The sequence below is a fragment of the Lactuca virosa genome, chromosome 7, assembly GCF_052849685.1.
Source record: "Lactuca virosa cultivar CGN04683 chromosome 7, Lactuca_virosa_CGN04683_v6, whole genome shotgun sequence".
Classification (NCBI taxonomy): Eukaryota; Viridiplantae; Streptophyta; class Magnoliopsida; order Asterales; family Asteraceae; genus Lactuca; species Lactuca virosa.
The window spans coordinates 20,544,602-20,562,675 of record NC_136432.1 but is presented as its reverse complement, the minus strand read 5'-3'; the positions used below and the strand labels follow the sequence as shown (position 1 = coordinate 20,562,675).

The 18,074-nt window shown below is 42.2% G+C and overlaps 1 protein-coding gene across 1 annotated transcript; it reads right to left on the bottom strand.

The window, feature by feature from the left end:
- Positions 1–15,505: 15,505 nt before the first annotated feature.
- Positions 15,506–15,928, bottom strand: LOC145126454 (uncharacterized). Its single transcript, XM_079061820.1, has one exon. The coding sequence runs from the start codon at positions 15,926–15,928 to the stop codon at positions 15,506–15,508; it is 423 nt and encodes a 140-aa protein (XP_078917946.1).
- Positions 15,929–18,074: the final 2,146 nt, after the last annotated feature.

The following is an 18,074-nucleotide window of genomic DNA, read 5'->3' as shown; positions in this document are numbered from 1 at the left end:
TCAAACATTGAAGCAGGCCCTGTGCAGCGCACCTATCTTGTCCTTGCCCGAAGGGACGGAAGACTTCGTGGTCTATTGTGATGCATCCAATCAGGGCCTTGGCTGTGTGCTCATGCAGCGAGGAAAGGTCATCGCCTATGCCTCAAGGCAGTTGAAAACACACGAGGTCAATTACACAACTCACGATCTAGAGTTGGGAGCAGTGGTTTTTGCATTGAAAATCTGGATACACTATCTCTATGGAACCAAGTGCACTATCTTCACTGACCATAAGAGCTTGCAGCACATCCTTGATCAGAAAGAGTTAAACATGAGACAACGACGATGGGTAGAGCTACTCAGTGACTATGAGTGCGAAATTCGCTACCATCCCGGCAAGGCCAATGTGGTAGCAGATTCCCTCAGCCGAAAGGAATATTCTGGGCGAAAGGTGAAGGCATTGACAATGACTGTTCATTCTCATCTATCCGCACAAATCAGGGAGGCTCGGCTGGAAGCTTTAAAACCTGAGAACATGTCAAATGAAGCTTTGCGGGGGATGGACAAGAACTTAGAGGTCAAGGGAGACGGAGCGTACTATTTCGTGAACCGGATATGGACCCCAAAGTTTGGCGAGTACAGAGAGGTTGTCATGAATGAGGCTCACAAGACGAAATACTCCGTTCACCCAGGTTCCGATAAGATGTATCTGGACATCAAGCAGCTTTATTGGTGGCCGAACATGAAAGCAGAAATTGCAACCTTCGTGGGCAAGTGCTTGACTTGCGCCAAGGTGAAGGTGGAGTATCAGAAGCCCTCAGGTTTACTTCAGCAGCGAGAAATACCTGAGTGGAAGTGGGAAATGATAACAATGGATTTTATCACTGAGTTACCCAGATCCACGAGTGGGCACGACGCCATCTGGGTAATTGTCGATCGGTTGACAAAATCCGCCCACTTCCTGCCAATCAAAGAAGGCTTCAAAATAGAGAGACTCACGGAGATCTACATTCGAGAGATAGTTCGCCTTCACGGGGTACCTGTATCTATTATCTCCGACCGAGATAGCAGGTTCACCTCAAGGTTCTGGCAATCACTTCAGAAGGCTCTTGGAACTAAGTTGGATATGAGCACAACTTATCATCCTCAAACGGACGGTCAGAGTGAGAGGACAATCCAGACATTGGAAGATATGTTGAGGGCATGTGTCATCGACTTCGGTATGTCATGGGACACTCATCTTCCTTTGGTCGAATTTTCCTACAACAACAGCTATCATACTAGTATCAAGGCTGCGCCGTTTGAAGCCCTCTATGGCCGCAAGTGCAGATCCCCTCTGTGCTGGGCTGAAGTGGGTGACATACAACTAGCCAGGGGTCAAGTCCCCGACAGTACTCTCACTGGACCTGAAATCATCCGAGAGACAACAGAAAAGATCGTACGAATCTGAGAGCGACTGAAAGCCTCTCGGGATAGACAAAAGAGTTACGCCGATAAGAGACGAAAACCCTTGGAATTTCAGGTTGGTGACCGCGTCCTCCTGAAGGTCTCACCCTGGAAAGGCATGATACGTTTCGGAAAACATGGAAAGTTAAACCCAAGGTACATTGGACCATTTGAGATCCTTGCTAGGATCGGTCCCGTAGCATACAACTACAGTTACCGCGAGAACTCAACAACGTCCATCCTGTCTTCCACGTGTCGAACCTAAAGAAGTGTCTGTCCGACGAGACACTTGTGATTCCTCTCGATGAGATCGAATTGGACGAGGGTCTACACTTCGTGGAAGAACCTGTCAAAATCATGGATCGGGAAGTCAAGCGTACGAAACAAAGTCGCATCCCGATAGTGAAGGTCCGCTGGAATGCCAAGCGGGGTCCTGAATTCACTTGGGAGCGCGAGGATTCAATGAAGCAGAAGTATCCCCATCTCTTTCCAAGTTCATGATTGTGCTTTATTCTTGAATTTCGGGACGAAATTCCCTCTATCGGGGGGATGATGTGACAACCCGGAAACTTTAATCTTGTACGCTTAGTCAATTCAATCATTATTCAACTTGTTTTGTTGATTTCTGGTGCTACTTAAGGGTTCATTTAAGTGTTCTAAGCTTGTATATAACCAAGGTTGAGTTTAGGAATGAGTCAGAGTGTTGAATAGTGAGAAGATCGGGCGATACACACCTCTTGGAGGAGTGTACGGCCGTACACATGGGTGTGCGGCCGCACACCCACTCCCTTGGTAGCACACACCCTTTTGGGCAACACCCTTACCCCTATATAAAGGGTAGCCCCCTTCCTTTCATTCCTTTAGCACTTTGGCAGCATACAACATCATTCCCCTCAAGTTTCTCCCACTTTGAACCTTTCAAAGCTTCAAGAACGTGAGTACTTTTTCCTCTAGCTTACAATTCATGAAAGACCACTCTATCCAAACTCTATGTGTACAAAAATGACATTTCCTTCGTGTTTGGAAGTGAGTGCGGCCGCACACCCACTTAGGGTGGCCGCACACCCTCAAAAACACCCTCCAAAGTGAGAGTTTAACTTCCATATTCGATGTAGACATGCCCCTAGCCTTGTTGTACATTGGAATGGACAATTTGGGGATCATTTTGAGGGGTGTATGACTGCACACACCTATGTACGGCCGTACACACCCCTGTGTGGCAGCACACTCCAAGTGTGCGGCAGCAAACCCAAGTGTGCGACCGCACACTGTTGTGTGCGACCATACACTCATTCCAGGACCATAAACCCACTTCTAGGACCTTTATATTGCACTACAGTTGAGTATAGACCTTGAACACTTCATGGATGTGAGTATGGACCTTGAGAACACTTCGAAGACACCTCATTTCATGAGTGTACGGTCGCACACCTATTGGGCCGCACACTCATGGCCGCACACACACTCTAGGTGTCCATATACCCCCTACACTCAATCCTACAAGGTCCTATCACTTGGTGCAAATAGTTTCAAGTCCCTAGAGTGGTTTTCAATCACTTATAGTGGTGAAATACCTTCATTTGACTCGTTTATGTGTCATTACATGCTATTAGGATCTAATCGTGTTCAAGGCCTCACTTGAACACCCGACTCTTCGTATCGGTCCTTCAATCAAACCACTTACCCGAGGTGAGTTCATACCCCTACATTTTCAGTGTTTTTAATGTTTTCAGGGGGGAATACAAGCTAAACATAAATGTTTTCAAAACTCATGAAATTCTCATACTTTAACCCTTTTGTACGGTGTTGAGCATAAGGGACGTTTTCACTAAAATTGCATAGTTTTTCGGACTCGCTATTCACTACGTTATACATGCAAACTATAATCGGTATAGTTTGGGATTTTCTAAACATAACAAGTACAGAAACTTTCACTACTAAACATATGCATTAAAACAGAAATAGTTTACAGCTTACATCACTACTTTATCATGGTATTCATAACTGTAATTATCACTACATACGGTATACATACGGATTTACACTACGGATGAACGCTACTACACTACATGTAAACTAGATTGTACGATACTGTGAGGCGCTACTTCAATACTGTACCCTTAGGTGTACAGGGATAAATCCTATCATAGTATAACCAGAGTCTCCTGGAGGGAGAGCGTGAGATTTGTGAATAGATCTATTCGGGATTGACAATCCCACACCCGAACTGCTAGCTAAAGTTAGGCAGGCATGCCTAGGGTGACAAATGTCATTTAACTCGACGCCTGAAGAACGTTGGAAAGGTCTCTAGTCATATCAAGCATGGTTATACGACTCACATTATGTATAAATCACCCTTAGTTTACAACCTGGCACTCTTCAATAATTTTATTTATGCTAAATAGAACTAAAATACAATATACATACTGGCTAAAGCCAGGGTTTTCGAATAGAACTGATTATGCAATGGTTTCACATACAATAATACTTATACTTCATGATTAGTTTTAGCTAGTCACATGAGGTAGTATTTTCGCATATCACTACAGTTTTCAGTAACGAACATTCATGGTTTTATAAGGAATCGATAACACTACATTTTCACTAAAGAAAATATCGGATTTTCTTGAAACTATACAAACATTTCTGCTAGCTCATTAACAAGTTTTCATTTCAAGCTACTGCTTATGAACTCACCAGCTTTATGCTGATATTTTTCAAACTGCTTGTATTCTCAGGAAATCAGTAGACAGGTACCTGCTGGATTTTTGGAGGAGTTGAAACAATAAGAGTTTATGTTTATATTTATGATGTAATCCAAACAAGTTTCAGACGATTTCCAAATTGATGTAAACATTTTTATTTAAGCATTCAATGTAATGGTTGCGTTGCTATGGTTGCAATTATACATTGGTTGTGATGCTATACATGACGTCCTCCACCCCAGAACGTTTCCGCCATTCTGGTTTTGGGGTGTGATAATTAATGTCCGTTTTAAGAACAAGATTGCTGAATTTCATGTGTGGAAAAGGCAATTTTGTTAGTTTGTATGAATTTTTATGCCTTTTATTAAAGTTTGTTTCTATTTATCAAAGTTGGTTGCTATTGTATTATATTTAATTTTATTTGTTTCATATACTTGATCGCCCTTTATGAAATTTGGTCACTATTATATGAAAGTTTGTTACATGTGTCATATACTTGTATCCTACTTGGTTGAAATTTTTTAAACTTGGTTGCTATTATGATAGTTGGTTCCAGTTTGCATGTAAAGGTTGCATGGATGAGAATGACCAATATGGCCCTTCTTATGTATATTTTAATGAATAAAATGGACCTTAAAATTAAGGAAGTGTATAAATGTGGTCCACATTTAACAAAGAAATTATGGACCACATAAAACAAATCCATTACATATAATAGGGTTGATTATATAAATAAACTACAACTTGTCATTACGTTAGATTACTAAAGGGTACCTATTAAAGGGTTCCAATATACAAAATGCCCTGTAAAAGGGTCTTCATAATTCCCAGCAAAACCTGCATACTAATGCACGAAACACTTTCCACAAGTCATCAACCATGGCCGTCAAAAAATGGTTGGAATACTAAGTACATCATACTAACTAAATCATTAAACCATATCCTATTACATATAATAAAACTCCTAGTCCCCACAATTTGTAACACTTGTGCCATGGTATGTACCTTATGACCCTTCTATTTTGAAATTATGCATTTTGGTCCCTGAAGTATTATGCGGGGCGTACCACTTCGTATGCTTAGCGTACTGGTTGAAAAGCCAGTACGCGCGGTGTACCACTTGGTACGCTTAGCGTACCGAGTTAATGGCGAGTCGGGACCCAGGTCACGTACGTTGGGCATACGTATGCATACACTGGGCGTACGTAGACTTTAATGAAACCCTAATTAAGGGTCTTGCACCCTATATAAGCCACATTATTCTCTATGTATGGCCTCATTACCAGCCTCTAAAGCCTCTAAAACCCAAAGTTGAGTTCTAGCCTCCATTGTTAAGCATTTGAGCCTTTGAAGAAAGTTTGGTGTTCATTTTGTGCATTTTGAAGGAGTTAGAAGATCTTGAAGTTGCTAAGCTTGGAGAGAAGATCTTGGATCTAGAATCACCACCGTTTTTGCAAAGCTTTTGAGGTATCAAGTTCTCATTTTGACTTCTAGTTCTTTAGATCTCTTTTTAGGATCATTTGTCATGTTTTTTTGCCATTGTTGGGTGGATTATTGAGTTAAGACATCCAAAGGACTTATCCTTTCAGATCTAAGGTTATCATAGGCTCCTTAGGCATAAAGGTGCCAACTTTATGGATTTTAGGGCCTCATGCATTCATTAAGTCTCTTATTAAGTCCTTGTTGAGCTTTAGAGCTTCATATAGCCATGCATGGACGTAAAGTTAGAAACTTTATGTGATAATCCAACTTAAGGAGGTCAGATCTGCATTCTGGAGCGAAGTCTTAATGGGTTAAGAGCTGAATCTAGCAGATGGTTGATCTAAAAGAGTACGTTGGGCGTACAAGCCTTCGAGCCAGTACGCTTAGTGTACAAGCTAAGTACGCCCCGTGTACTTAGTCAGGTAGCATTTCAATGTTTGGATTTAGGTTTGGGCCACGTTTTGGGCTTATAAGGTTACGGTTTAGTTGGACCATATGATTTTGGGAGTTTTGGGCCAGGAACATTATTGGGAATTGGGCTAAGGCCCATGAGAAGGGATTGGGCCCAATTGGAAATTAGGCCATAATTGGGCCTTGATGGATTATTTGACTTTTAGGCCCATTAGTTTGTGAATTAGGGCTTCAGTATTGGACCAAGCTAGGTTAGGGGTAAAATGGTCTTTTTACCCCAAGTAGTGATTTTTGGTTATGATTTAGATCCCAAATGTTAATTGGTTTTTATTTGTCATCTGATAGCTCGTGGAGTCGTAGGACGAACAACCAGGGATTATTTATTTCATTCAGCATTGTGAGGTGAGTTTCCTCACTGGCTTTAGCGGGTCGAAGGCACCAATGTCGGCCCATGTTTATGCTATGTTAGTATGCTAGCTGTCTGCGTGACTCTTGCATGTGTTATGTGCTTAAATGCTTACCGGGTTAGGGTCCGATGACCACCTTGTATGTTATGTATCTTTGTGATTATTGCATGTGTATGTGTTTACTTGATATATGTTATATGTATGCTGGGCGGGGCCCAATCTATTTACCGAGTAGGGCTTGATGTTGGGTGGGACCCGATATCGGACGAGGTCTGATGCCAGGCGGGGCCTGATGCCGGACGGGGTCTAATGCCAGGCGGGGTCTAATGACAGGGCGAGGCCCATTATGTGTTTATTTATATGTATAGTATGTGGTATTTTGGGGGAACTCACTAAGCTTTGTGCTTACGGTTTTTAGTTTATGTTTCAGGTACTTCCGGTTCTAAGGGGAAGAGCTTGGGTTGACTACATCGCACACACCATATGGATTCTATTTTTGGGACACACTCTGATTTTCATGATGTTTGATATACTTATTTTCTGGGTTGTATGAACAATGTTTTTGGAATACTGTTTTATTCAAACTTAAAAATTAAAATTTTCGGGTCATATTTTTGAGATGTTTCAAGTTGGTATTAGAGCCTTGGTTTGAGGGATTTTGGCACACTCTCGGGTGTGTCTGAACTCAAACTGAGGATTTTGTAAAGATTTTCAAAAAGAAATATATTTTAAGAAAAGGGTTTTTTCTAAAATAAGAAAAGGTGTGTTGCATGCAATCAACCGAGCTCAAGTAATTTTTCCCAAAATACTCATATATGTTATTTGTATTGGATTAGGTGTCTAAGGCCATAACTATAATTGGTATACACTTGAATTGATAGAAGAACAAGTCCTTTTGGCTTGCCTTCACTATTGCAACTTGAAAGGATGGCTTTTGGAGTGAAGTTGAATTTATTATTTGGAATAATAAATTGATATGAATGATTTATTAATATGTTTTGAGAATAATATATTAATTATAAATCATGTTATTTAATTAATATTTAATCAGAAATTGATTTGGAATTAATTTTGGGATTAAATGAATTAATTAAATATACAAGGGCTGTTTTGTAATTAATTAATAGTTGTGAAATTGGGCTCTTGGACCCCTTGGATAGGAGTGGACGAAAATTATATGGAGGCCCTATAAGTTTTCGTCCAAAGACTTCTTATTAGGGTGTCCATGGGCTGCTTAGGCCTAAAGCATGAAATTAGGGTTTCCATCTGCAAACCCTAACTTTGGGACTAAACAACCACAAGTATAAAATGAGAGTAACCCCTTGGATTTTCGTCCCTATTCTTCTAACCCTGGAAGAGCCGAATTTCTAAGAGTATTCCCTCCTCTCTCTCCACTCATACTCTTGCAACGAGTGTTTGTAAGCCATTGGAGGTGTCACATTTGAGGCACTTGCTTTCAAGAGTTCAAGAATCAACAAGGATTAACTGTTATTACTACATAACAATTGAGTTATGTATCTAAACCCTATATTTAGGTTAATTTTGATAATCATACATACTTCTTAGGATTTCTCTTGTGTATTCAACTTTGCATGTTCAACTAGTGAAAAGCTAGATCCTTAATTATAGGGTTTCATGAACACATAGGATTTATAGTTATGCTCATAACCCATCAGTGGTATCAGAGCCTAGGATGTTTTTCAGTTGAACTTGATGCAATTGTGAATCGTTCAAAGGATAAGGGAGCAGAATCGTCATTCTGTTCATAGAACTCAATGACTTCATATTTGGAACTCGACGAGTTGGCCCAACTCGACGAGTGCATTGCACAAACTCGACGAGTTGGCCTGTCAGATCCCTGATTTTTCAATTTTGATAATCTTGTCTTGATTAGGATTATTACATTAATTTGTTTTTCTGCCTAAAATTGAATTTCTTATTAAAGGTAATTGTATATCCTTATCAAATTTAATGATTTGGTTTAATTTTTGATAAAGATAAAATTAATAGTTAATTTAATTATTAAAAATTTAACCTAGTATTTTTGAAAATGTTTAAAAATACCCGTTTGGTTTTGGAATTTAAAATTTAATTAAATAGTTTAATTTTGAAATCTTAAATTTTAGAACCCTAGTATTTTAAAATGTTTAAAGTACATCCTTATAGATGTTATTAATAATTTAATTAAATGTTTAATTAAAAGATAATTAATAAATCCATAAAAGATTTAAATTTAATCAAATTAAAAGTTTAATTTATTAAAAGATTAAACCCCTAGTATTTCAAAAGTTTTAAATGCACCTTGATACTATATAAAATTAAAAGTTTAATTAATATATATATAAGAAAGGTCAGTCTTACCATTAGAAGGTCTCATTCACGAAGCTAGTCTATAAGGGGAGTTTCAGGAAGCGGCCTATAAAATGACCACCATTGGGTATCCACTCTTACCCACCGCTCTCTTGACTAGTGGAGGGTCGTTAGCCAAACGGGTTTGATAGGACACTTAACTCTCATTAAAAGTATAATGAATTATAAAGTAACTAAACCATTTTCTAAAATCCCATTCTTAGTTACTTAGGAAAATTTTGAATTTGTTGCTAACCCATGAAATTGCACATTGCACCTTATTGGTCGTTAGTGGAACGTGTGTGGTTAACCGACACACTGATATGGGATTAATATTGTTGGCAATGGGTGTCTTGTAAATTATCATTGGTCGATGGAGCGTGTGTGGTTAATCGGCACATCAATTGGGTGATGAATAACATCGAGAGTACCTGTAACGCCTGTGTTTCTGGGCTTGTCATTAATATTGATATAGTAGTCTAGGTTAACTTTTGTAACTCATTTTGAAATAATAGAAGTGTATTATTTGAGTATTTTGTGTTTTGTGCTTAATTGTGTGTCTTAATTGAATTAAGAATAAAAATAAGCGTCGAAATGAAATGTTAGATAAGCTCGATATCTATGGATAATGTTGTAGTAGTTGAAACGAGGTTTCCGAATATATATAGAATGCCAAAATCCGAATTATAACGAAGAAGTTATGACCTGTTGAAGTTTCGCGACAGAACCGGCACGACGCTGAATGACGTAAAATATGAATTTACGATAGAGCGATATTTAACCTTAGTGATCTAAACGAATGTTGTAGAGTTCGTTAAACCGAGAGCGTGCATAAAAAGAACGCCCAAATCTGACTTCGTATGAGGAAGTTATGATTTTCCGAAGTTTCGACTTAGCAGTGTGCAACCCGAATACTCGATTTGAGATAGAGCGGTTTTTAGCCGAAACAATCTAAACGAGAATCGAAGATCTCGTCGATAGTATTCCAACGGTAAAAAGACAGACGAAAACGGACGTCGGATGAAGAAGTTATGAATTTCTAACGGAGTTTTCCTGTCCTAGCCTACTAAAAATAATATAATAAAAATATAATAAAAATAAATTCAAAATTATCCGACGGAGTCTAAACGAGAGTTGTAGAGCATAATCTCACCTACGCGTGGATATAAAGAACGTCGAAAACGGAGCTCGTATGCGAAAGTTATGAATTTCTGAAGTTCGGGGCGTGAAACCTAAGGCTGTGTCAGAGCTCACGAGGTGAATATTAGAAACTCACGAGGTGAGCCAGTTTACGAGGTGAGCATTAGTGACTCACGAGGTGAACAGATGATGGACGTCTTCCAGGGCAAGTGGCCGTGACGAATGCAATGACGTATCGAGCTCACGAGGTGAATATTAGAAACTCATGAGGTGAGCCAGTTCACGAGGTGAATATTAGAAACTCACGAGGTGAACTCAGAAAATTCACCCTATAAATAGAAATCGAGGGTCAGCCGAGTTTGGTTGCTCATCCCTTACTCTCCCACTCCCGATACTCTCTCTAAGCCCTATTTTAACCCCCCGAAGCCCCGGTATCATCCCGAGACCCGAAGCGAGTCCCGAAGCCCCGAAGATCCCGATAAGTGCAATTCCCGAGCCGAAGCTCTGCCAGCGAGAAGCCAATTTTTGTGAAGATCATCCAGATCTACCGAAGAATACTACTTTTACAAGCCGTAGTGCTGTCCGATCATCTTCTGATCAAGTGAGTGTATAGTCCCTTTCATAAACACGATAATAATACAAGTATTGTTTGAATGTATTAAGTATATTGTTGTTTATATGTGTGAGTGTGTAGTTACTTTCTTCTAACGCATAATTATGAAGTATTTTATATGAAATACATGTTATGTGTATATTTTGTTGTTATATGTGTGAATGTATATTCACTTTCTTCTATCTCGTAGATATGATTTCTTCTCTATGGAATACGTGTTATGTGTGTGTGCCTCATCTGTTATGTGGAATATGTATTGAATGAACATGCTATACAGGTTTTAAACTATGTATAAAAATATATATTTTTATCTACTAATATGTTGGGTAGAACATGGGTAGATAGTTGATGTGTGATAAACAGATGAGAGGCCTCAATGTTGTTGTTGATCTAGTCATCTAGCGGAGTATGGATGACGACCACAGACTCTTTCTAGACAGTCCTGTGGAACGCTAGCAGGCTCATAACCTGTAGGTGTTGTGAACGATGTGTTCACCGGTGTACTCTATCCCCCTCATGGTTGCCTTTAGGACATCTATTGTTGAGGAAACCCCTTGCAGTAATGTCCGTCCCGATGGAAAATCCTAGATTAGGTCCCTTGAGATAGATGTTGTTTTAGGGACGTAAAGTAAGGATAACGGGAATGGGTAATCGGGTTATTGTTGGTTGGTGAAATTAAATATAATTATTTATTGTGGGTTGAAAACCCTATATGCTCACCAGGCTCCCAAGCCTGACCCACTCAGTTTTGTTTATATTACAGGTAGTGGCGCGAGAGCATAAGTTGGATGACTTAATCAAGATGTTTTGATTTTAGACCTGTTGTTATATGTAACTGTTGTAAGGTCTATACTGTGTTGTTTATGCTTTTGGTCTGTTTATCGGAACATGACATCCCAAATATTGTTATATAATGAAAATGCATCTCTTGATGAAGTGCTTTGATAAATTCTATTTTATCATGTTTTGTTTTGGGAACAAATTCCGCAACCCTTTTTAATCAATGGATTACTCTGAAATTATTTTAAAAGCATAAATGAAACCGGTCTTTTCTGGCCAAGATTTTGGGGATGTCACAGTTGGTATCAGAGCATTAGTTTAGGCGAACTAGGAATTTGTAGGATTTCTAGACTTAAACTTAGAATGCTAAGCGATGATTTTGAGATGCGAGCACTAGTTTATTTTAGGAAAGATTCCTAAAATGCTTTATGTGCTAAATGTTATATGTTGCCATATATGATATTATTTGTTCGGATCTATGGTTTGTTGCCAACCGGATCTGAAAGCTTATGTGTTTAGGATTCTAAGCGTAGGATTACGGTATTAGAACTAGCATGTAAACGTTTCGGAGTGATAAGGAGATTTATACGTTTATCGTAAATAAAGCTTCCTATCTTAAATTCTCGCCTGGTACACCGAACATCTACTTGGGTGCACGAAAGGTTATGGTGAAGACTCGTAGAGAATTGAGTAAATGGAGGAAATGAAAGGCTTATGATAGTGAATGACACCTATCGGAAGATATCGTAAGAGTGGTATCTTGCCTTTAGAATATGTATGATAAAATAACGAAACGTTTAGAGGAGTACGGTACGTCTGAAGTACGCCTTCGATTGGCAGGATGATGGAACGATTGGTGTAATTCTTGAGGTTGTCTCATCACCCGGTATTTCCATCACCAATCGAGTTGAAGTAGAATTGATGATTGAACATACGCACTGAAGAAGTCCTAGTAGAGTCTAGGGAAATTGTTTATGATTATTTGGACACATTCGTATGTGTTAAATTGTTTTGTGATTTTAGGACTTGGGGACTGCGAGACAATACTTGGGACGAGTATGAGTAGGTGTGAAAGGTAGTAGATGCATATACTACCGGAAGCACAAGACTCACGCTTGGATCAGGGAAAGTCACAAGGTTACCAAGAAGCTAGTGATTGGTCTTGTTTTATTCAAGTATGTCGTTACCATTGTTTCAGTAGTGACTAAGAAGATGATTGATATTCTGACCCTAGCGGTCATATCAAATTGAGTCCGACTACGATGAGTTTGTTACGTGGTTCATAGAACCAAGTTCGAGGTAGCATCTGAATCAAGTCAGAAGATTGAAATCAACGCGATCGATGGCATCGCGCTCGTTGTTAAGGAAGCTTGTAGCTAGAAATGCTACATGTAAAAATGTGATTATATCACATTAGAATATGAAGGAAGGTATATTCCATTCTGGAATTTGACTCTAAGAGACTTGAGTCTAAGTGTTGCATCATACAATGATAAGTCATTAGAACACGACCCATCGGTCTGTTACAATAGATAAAGGAAAGTAATTATCCTAAGAAGAAGAAGGAGAAGCTGTATGCTAAGTTCTCAAAATGTGATTTTTGGATTCGAGAAGTCCAATTCTTGGGTCACGTGGTCAACCAAGAAGGGATAATGGTTGATCCAGCAAAGATTGAAGCTGTAATGAAGTGGGAACAACCGAAAAGTCCCACGGAGATTCGAAGCTTTTTGGGATTAGCCGGATATTACCAAAGGTTTATCCAAGGCTTTTCTTCGATCGCTACTCCACTAACAGCTTTGACCCACAAAGGAGCGACTTATGCTTGGAGTGATAAGCACAAAGAAGCATTCGGGTTGCTAAAGAAGAAGCTATGTGAAGCACCGATTCTTTCTCTACCCGATGGAGTTGAAGACTTCGCTGTCTATAGCGATGCGTCTGGTGTTGGGTTGGGTTGTGTTTTGACCCAAAGAGATAAGGTGATCGCGTATGCATCTCGACAACTGAAAGAGCATGAAAAGAACTACCCCACTCATGATTTGGAGTTGGCAGCGGTAGTTTTCGCTCTGAAAGATATGGAGGCATTACCTCTATGGCACGAAGTGCAAACTTTTCACTGATCATAAGAGTCTCCAATATCTCTTTAATTAGAAAGAATTGAATATGAGGCAACGACGCTGGCTAGAACTACTGAAGGACTACGACTGTGAGATACTTTACCACCCTGGTAAAGCAAATGTTGTCGTTGATGCTCTCAGTCGGAAAGTCAATCTTGAGAGAAAAAGGCCAAGAGCGTTGACAATAGAAGTTGTCTCGACCATTGTGGAAAGTATAAAGAAAGCTCAAGAAGAAGCTTCTGAGAAGAATGACCGAAAGGAAGAACGTTTGGGCAAAACGTTGGTGTTCGGTATAAACAGTCATGGACTGAAGGTGTTCCAAGATCGGATTTGGATACCTAAGACAGGAGGAGTCAGAGATCTTCTGATGGAAGAAGATCACAAAACCATGTACTCGATTCATCCCGGTAGCACTAAAATGTATAGGGACCTGAAACCCTATTACTGGTGGCCGACGATGAAGCTCGACATTGCGAAGTATGTGGCCGAGTATGTGACCTGTGCAAGAGTTAAGGCACAACATCAGAAACCATACGGGAGTTTAGAACCTTTACCTGTGCCTATGGGTAAATGGGAAGACATTGCTATGGATTTTGTCACTAAACTACCCAGGACAAAGAATGGTCACGACATGATTTGGGTGGTCGTTGATCGCTTCACTAAGAGTGCGCATTTCATAGCAGCCAATGAGAAATGGTCTATGGATAAGCTTGTGAATTCTTACATGAAGGAAATTATGAGGCTTCACGGTGTTCCGTTAACGATTATGTCAAATCGTGACAGCCGTTTCACCTCGCGTTTTTGGAGAAGTCTACAAGAGGAATTGGGTACCAAGTTGTGTTTAAGTACAGCTTACCATCCACAGACTGATGGTCAGAGCGAACGAACAATACAAACACTTGAAGATATGTTGAGAGCATGTACCCTGGAATTCAATGACTTTCCTTTGTACCCCCACCATGTCCGTGGGGGTCCATGCAAACACGTGTTTATACCGCTTGAGCAAGTCGACCAACGCTCCTCTTACGCGACTCGGGAGATCACATCCAATACTGACCGGCTGGTTAGGGTGTTCCGCGTTGATCACCTCCTTTCCTTTTGCGGGGTCACGTCTCAGCTTCTTGGCCTCTTTAGTTATCTCTGCTGGTTTCATAATTGTAAAGCATTGCAATTCTTTCGGTGGAGTGGCCAGTACCGTGGCTGCGCCCGTTGGAGTATTGAACTTCATAACTCCGTGCATGGTTGATGGAACCGCTCCTAGCTTTAAGAGAGCTGTTCTCCCCAGAATAATATTGTTTCCGCCGCATGTCAGATGACCACAAAGTCAATCAGGGCGGTTTTCTTTTGCTGCTTATCGTGGCTGGTTATGGTTAAGGGAAGGTGAATTGTGCCTAGCGGCCATAGGCTATGGCCGGTGAACCCGACCAGCCTCCCCGTCGTGGGCCGTAGGTTGTCTTTCCAGTGATCTGGAAGAAGCCGGAAACAATGCTCATAAATGATGTCCGCCGAACTTCCTGTGTCAACGTAGACCCTGTGTATGATTACATCCCTGATGGAGGCTTGGATTACCAGTGGGTCGTCGCCCCTCCATCCCTCCGGGCGAGGGTCTTGAACAGAGAATGTGAGCGTGCGCATCGGGGTTCTGGTGGTCCCTTGTTCCATTTGTTGCTCTCCCCTGCTTCTCTTACTCCGTATCATGAATATCTCCTTAGGCTGGACTCCTTCGCGAGGTATGTTTTTAGCGTTTTCAGCGTCAAACTTGGCACGCAAGCTTCGTGCTATTTCCACCAGGTCCCCTTTAAGCTGCTTCTCTTCCATTTCTTTTTTTAATACCGAACAGTTAGCTGTGTCATGCGTCTTACTTTTGTGGTAATCGCAGTACCGGTTCTTTGGCGATTTGGCTGGCTGCTGCTTCTCCGACACCGTGTACACCTCCGGGCGACGGCCACGCCTGTCATCCTTGGCAAACGGTCGGAACCGAGCTTGTGATCTCCTCGCTTGGCCGTAGTGCCAACTTCCCCCTCGGAAATCCGTGTGACCCGGGTTGTGGTGTCTGGTAGTCATTGCATTCAAGTAGGCCTATTTTGCTGCTTCGCCATCCTCCTGTCTCAAATATCGCTCCACCCTTTCCTTCAATTCGGCCCATGTTAGAGGCTTCTTTCCCATGAGTTTTTGCGATAAAGGGCCTGACAAAAGCCCCCACGTGAAGGCACCGACTATGAGCCCCTCATCATGCCCCGGTACGTCTAACGTGGCGTTTATGAACCTTGTGAAGTATTCCCGTACAGTTTCACCCTCCTTTTGCTTACAGCCTAGGATTGAATGAGAGTCTCCCTTGTACTTGCGTAATTGCATAAAGTTGGTAAGAAAAAGATACTTAAGCTGGGCAAAATTGGAAATGCTGCCCGGTTGTAGCGTCTGGAACCACGTGCCGGCGTTGCCGTCGAGTGTAGTTGGGAAATACGTGCACCAAAACCTTTCATCAAGCTTTAATGACGTCATGGTCCATTCATATGTGTCGATGTGGCTATCCGGGTCAGTGGTGCCGTTATACGTCTTGAGCGTCGGTAGTTTGGCTGTGTTTGGTATTTCGTAGTCCAACAACTCTTTGACAAACGGAGGCGTCACACTACGGGAAAGTCATTCGTGGCCTGGGGTGGTGGACGCTCCCGACGGTTGGTATTGTATGTTTAAGCCATATGGTGGCGGCGTGTGGTAGCCAGGTCTTGGTCCGTAAAAGGGATACGGCTGGAATGGTAGTTGGAGGGGGTAACTGGAGGGGAAAGGGTGTATAGGGTGTATAGGGCTAACCGTTGTTGTCTGCTGTAAGTTATTGTTAGCGGTGATGGTTGGTCCGGCCCATGTGCCGGCCAGTGAATAGACAGGTGGCGGATGAGCTATCATGGTTTGTGCCAACGGTGGTACTGAAAGCATTAAACTCTGCCCGCTTGTCACCTGATACGGCGGTGTCGCTGTAAACGATGGTGGGATGTTGAAGACGTGGCCTGGTGGAATCATCGCTGAGTGAACCGGTTGTGTTTGTTGCAATGGCGGCACGAAGAACGGTGGCATCTGAAAGGACGTTGTTGGAAATGGCCCCACCGGAGTTGTTCTTGGCTGGTGAACTGGCGGTTGTGGGGCACCGTCAGTGGTTACCGTTGAGCTTCCTTCGCCTGTAGCGACCCTGCTGACCGCTGTAGGCGGCGGTGTTTCGTCCAACGCTGCCATGAGGCATATGGGACTTGCATGTTGTCCCTCACTGCCGTTGGACGCCATTCACTTGTCACTTTCGTGCTTTTAGTTTGTGTTCTTGATCTCACAAACGGATGGCGCCAAATGATGCGACCTTGGTCTGGCTCGATCGGTATTGTTCACTTGGATTCTCGATCGCCTCTGCAAGATCACAAAGAAAGAAGGCCGTCAGCCGCTTTCCGGGAGGAGCTCCCGGAAGAACGCTCCGACGGTCAAGTTAGAGAGTGTTTAGGGTGTGCGCTCTTAGAGAGTCCAGAGAGCTTACCTCGTAGGTCTGAGAGCGTATCCTTTTATACCTAGCTCTCTTGCCTGATCCGTACCAGACAAGATCGCTTTTTGGGGATACAGGATCAGGGGCGCTGATTGGAGAGTCATGCGCCTTTAACCGTTAGGGCGCTCTTATTGGCTCTGACGGTAATGGTCTGATCCTCCTGCTTGTCTCCTGACCGTTTCTTTTTTCTTGGAGCTGGGAGCGTCTCTAGGCGGGCGCGAGCCTTTCGCCTGTGCATTCCGCTCCCGAGGGCGCCAGCGGACGCTAAGCATGCTGGGCTGGGCCCGGTTGGCGTGTGTGAGCCTTTCGCCTGTGCCTTCCACTCCCGGGGGTGCCTGCGGACGCTAAGCCTGCTGGGCTAGGGCCGGTTGGCATGTCCGGCTCGTGCTTCTGCCGTGCTGTCCTAGGCACGTCATCAGTACTGCTACCACAACCACCACTCTAGTATTTGATCTGATTTGTTTTCATTGCAATCAGAGGGGCCACAAGAAGGCCCATTGTCCAAGTTTAGTTGCAGCATGACCGGTATCAGCACGCGCTCTCGCAACTCTCTGGATTACTGACGGTCGCCAGGGTCGGCCAGACGTGCCTGTGGCAAAGAGCAGGGCTTTCAAAGTGACGACAGATGAGGCGCGTGTAGCTCCCGATGTGGTGACGGGTATGTATATTATCCTTATCTCTTTATTTATATTAAAATGTCTAATTATGTTTATATATTTTATATTAGGATCGTTCAATGTGAACGATATTTCTGCTTTGGTATTGTTTGATTCGGGGGCTACCCGATCGTTTGTATTGCTTGTGCCGAGCAAGAGGTTTTCCGGAGCTCCAGGGGAGATGGATTGTCCTCTTGATGTGGAGATTGCTGACGATAGGACTATTCAGGTTGCAAGGTTTCATCTGGGGTGTACTCTTCAGTTGTTCAGTGAGCAATATATGGTGAATTTGGTTCCCATTCTGTTGTGTGGTAACAAGGTCATTATGGATATGGAATGGGGCAGTGATCGAATGTAAGCAGCATTTAGTACGGGTTCAGACCCCAACTGGGGGAGAGTTGGTGATTCATGGTGATAGACCATAGCATGGGCCGATTATGTGTTCTGCAGCGAGGGCCAGACACTATCT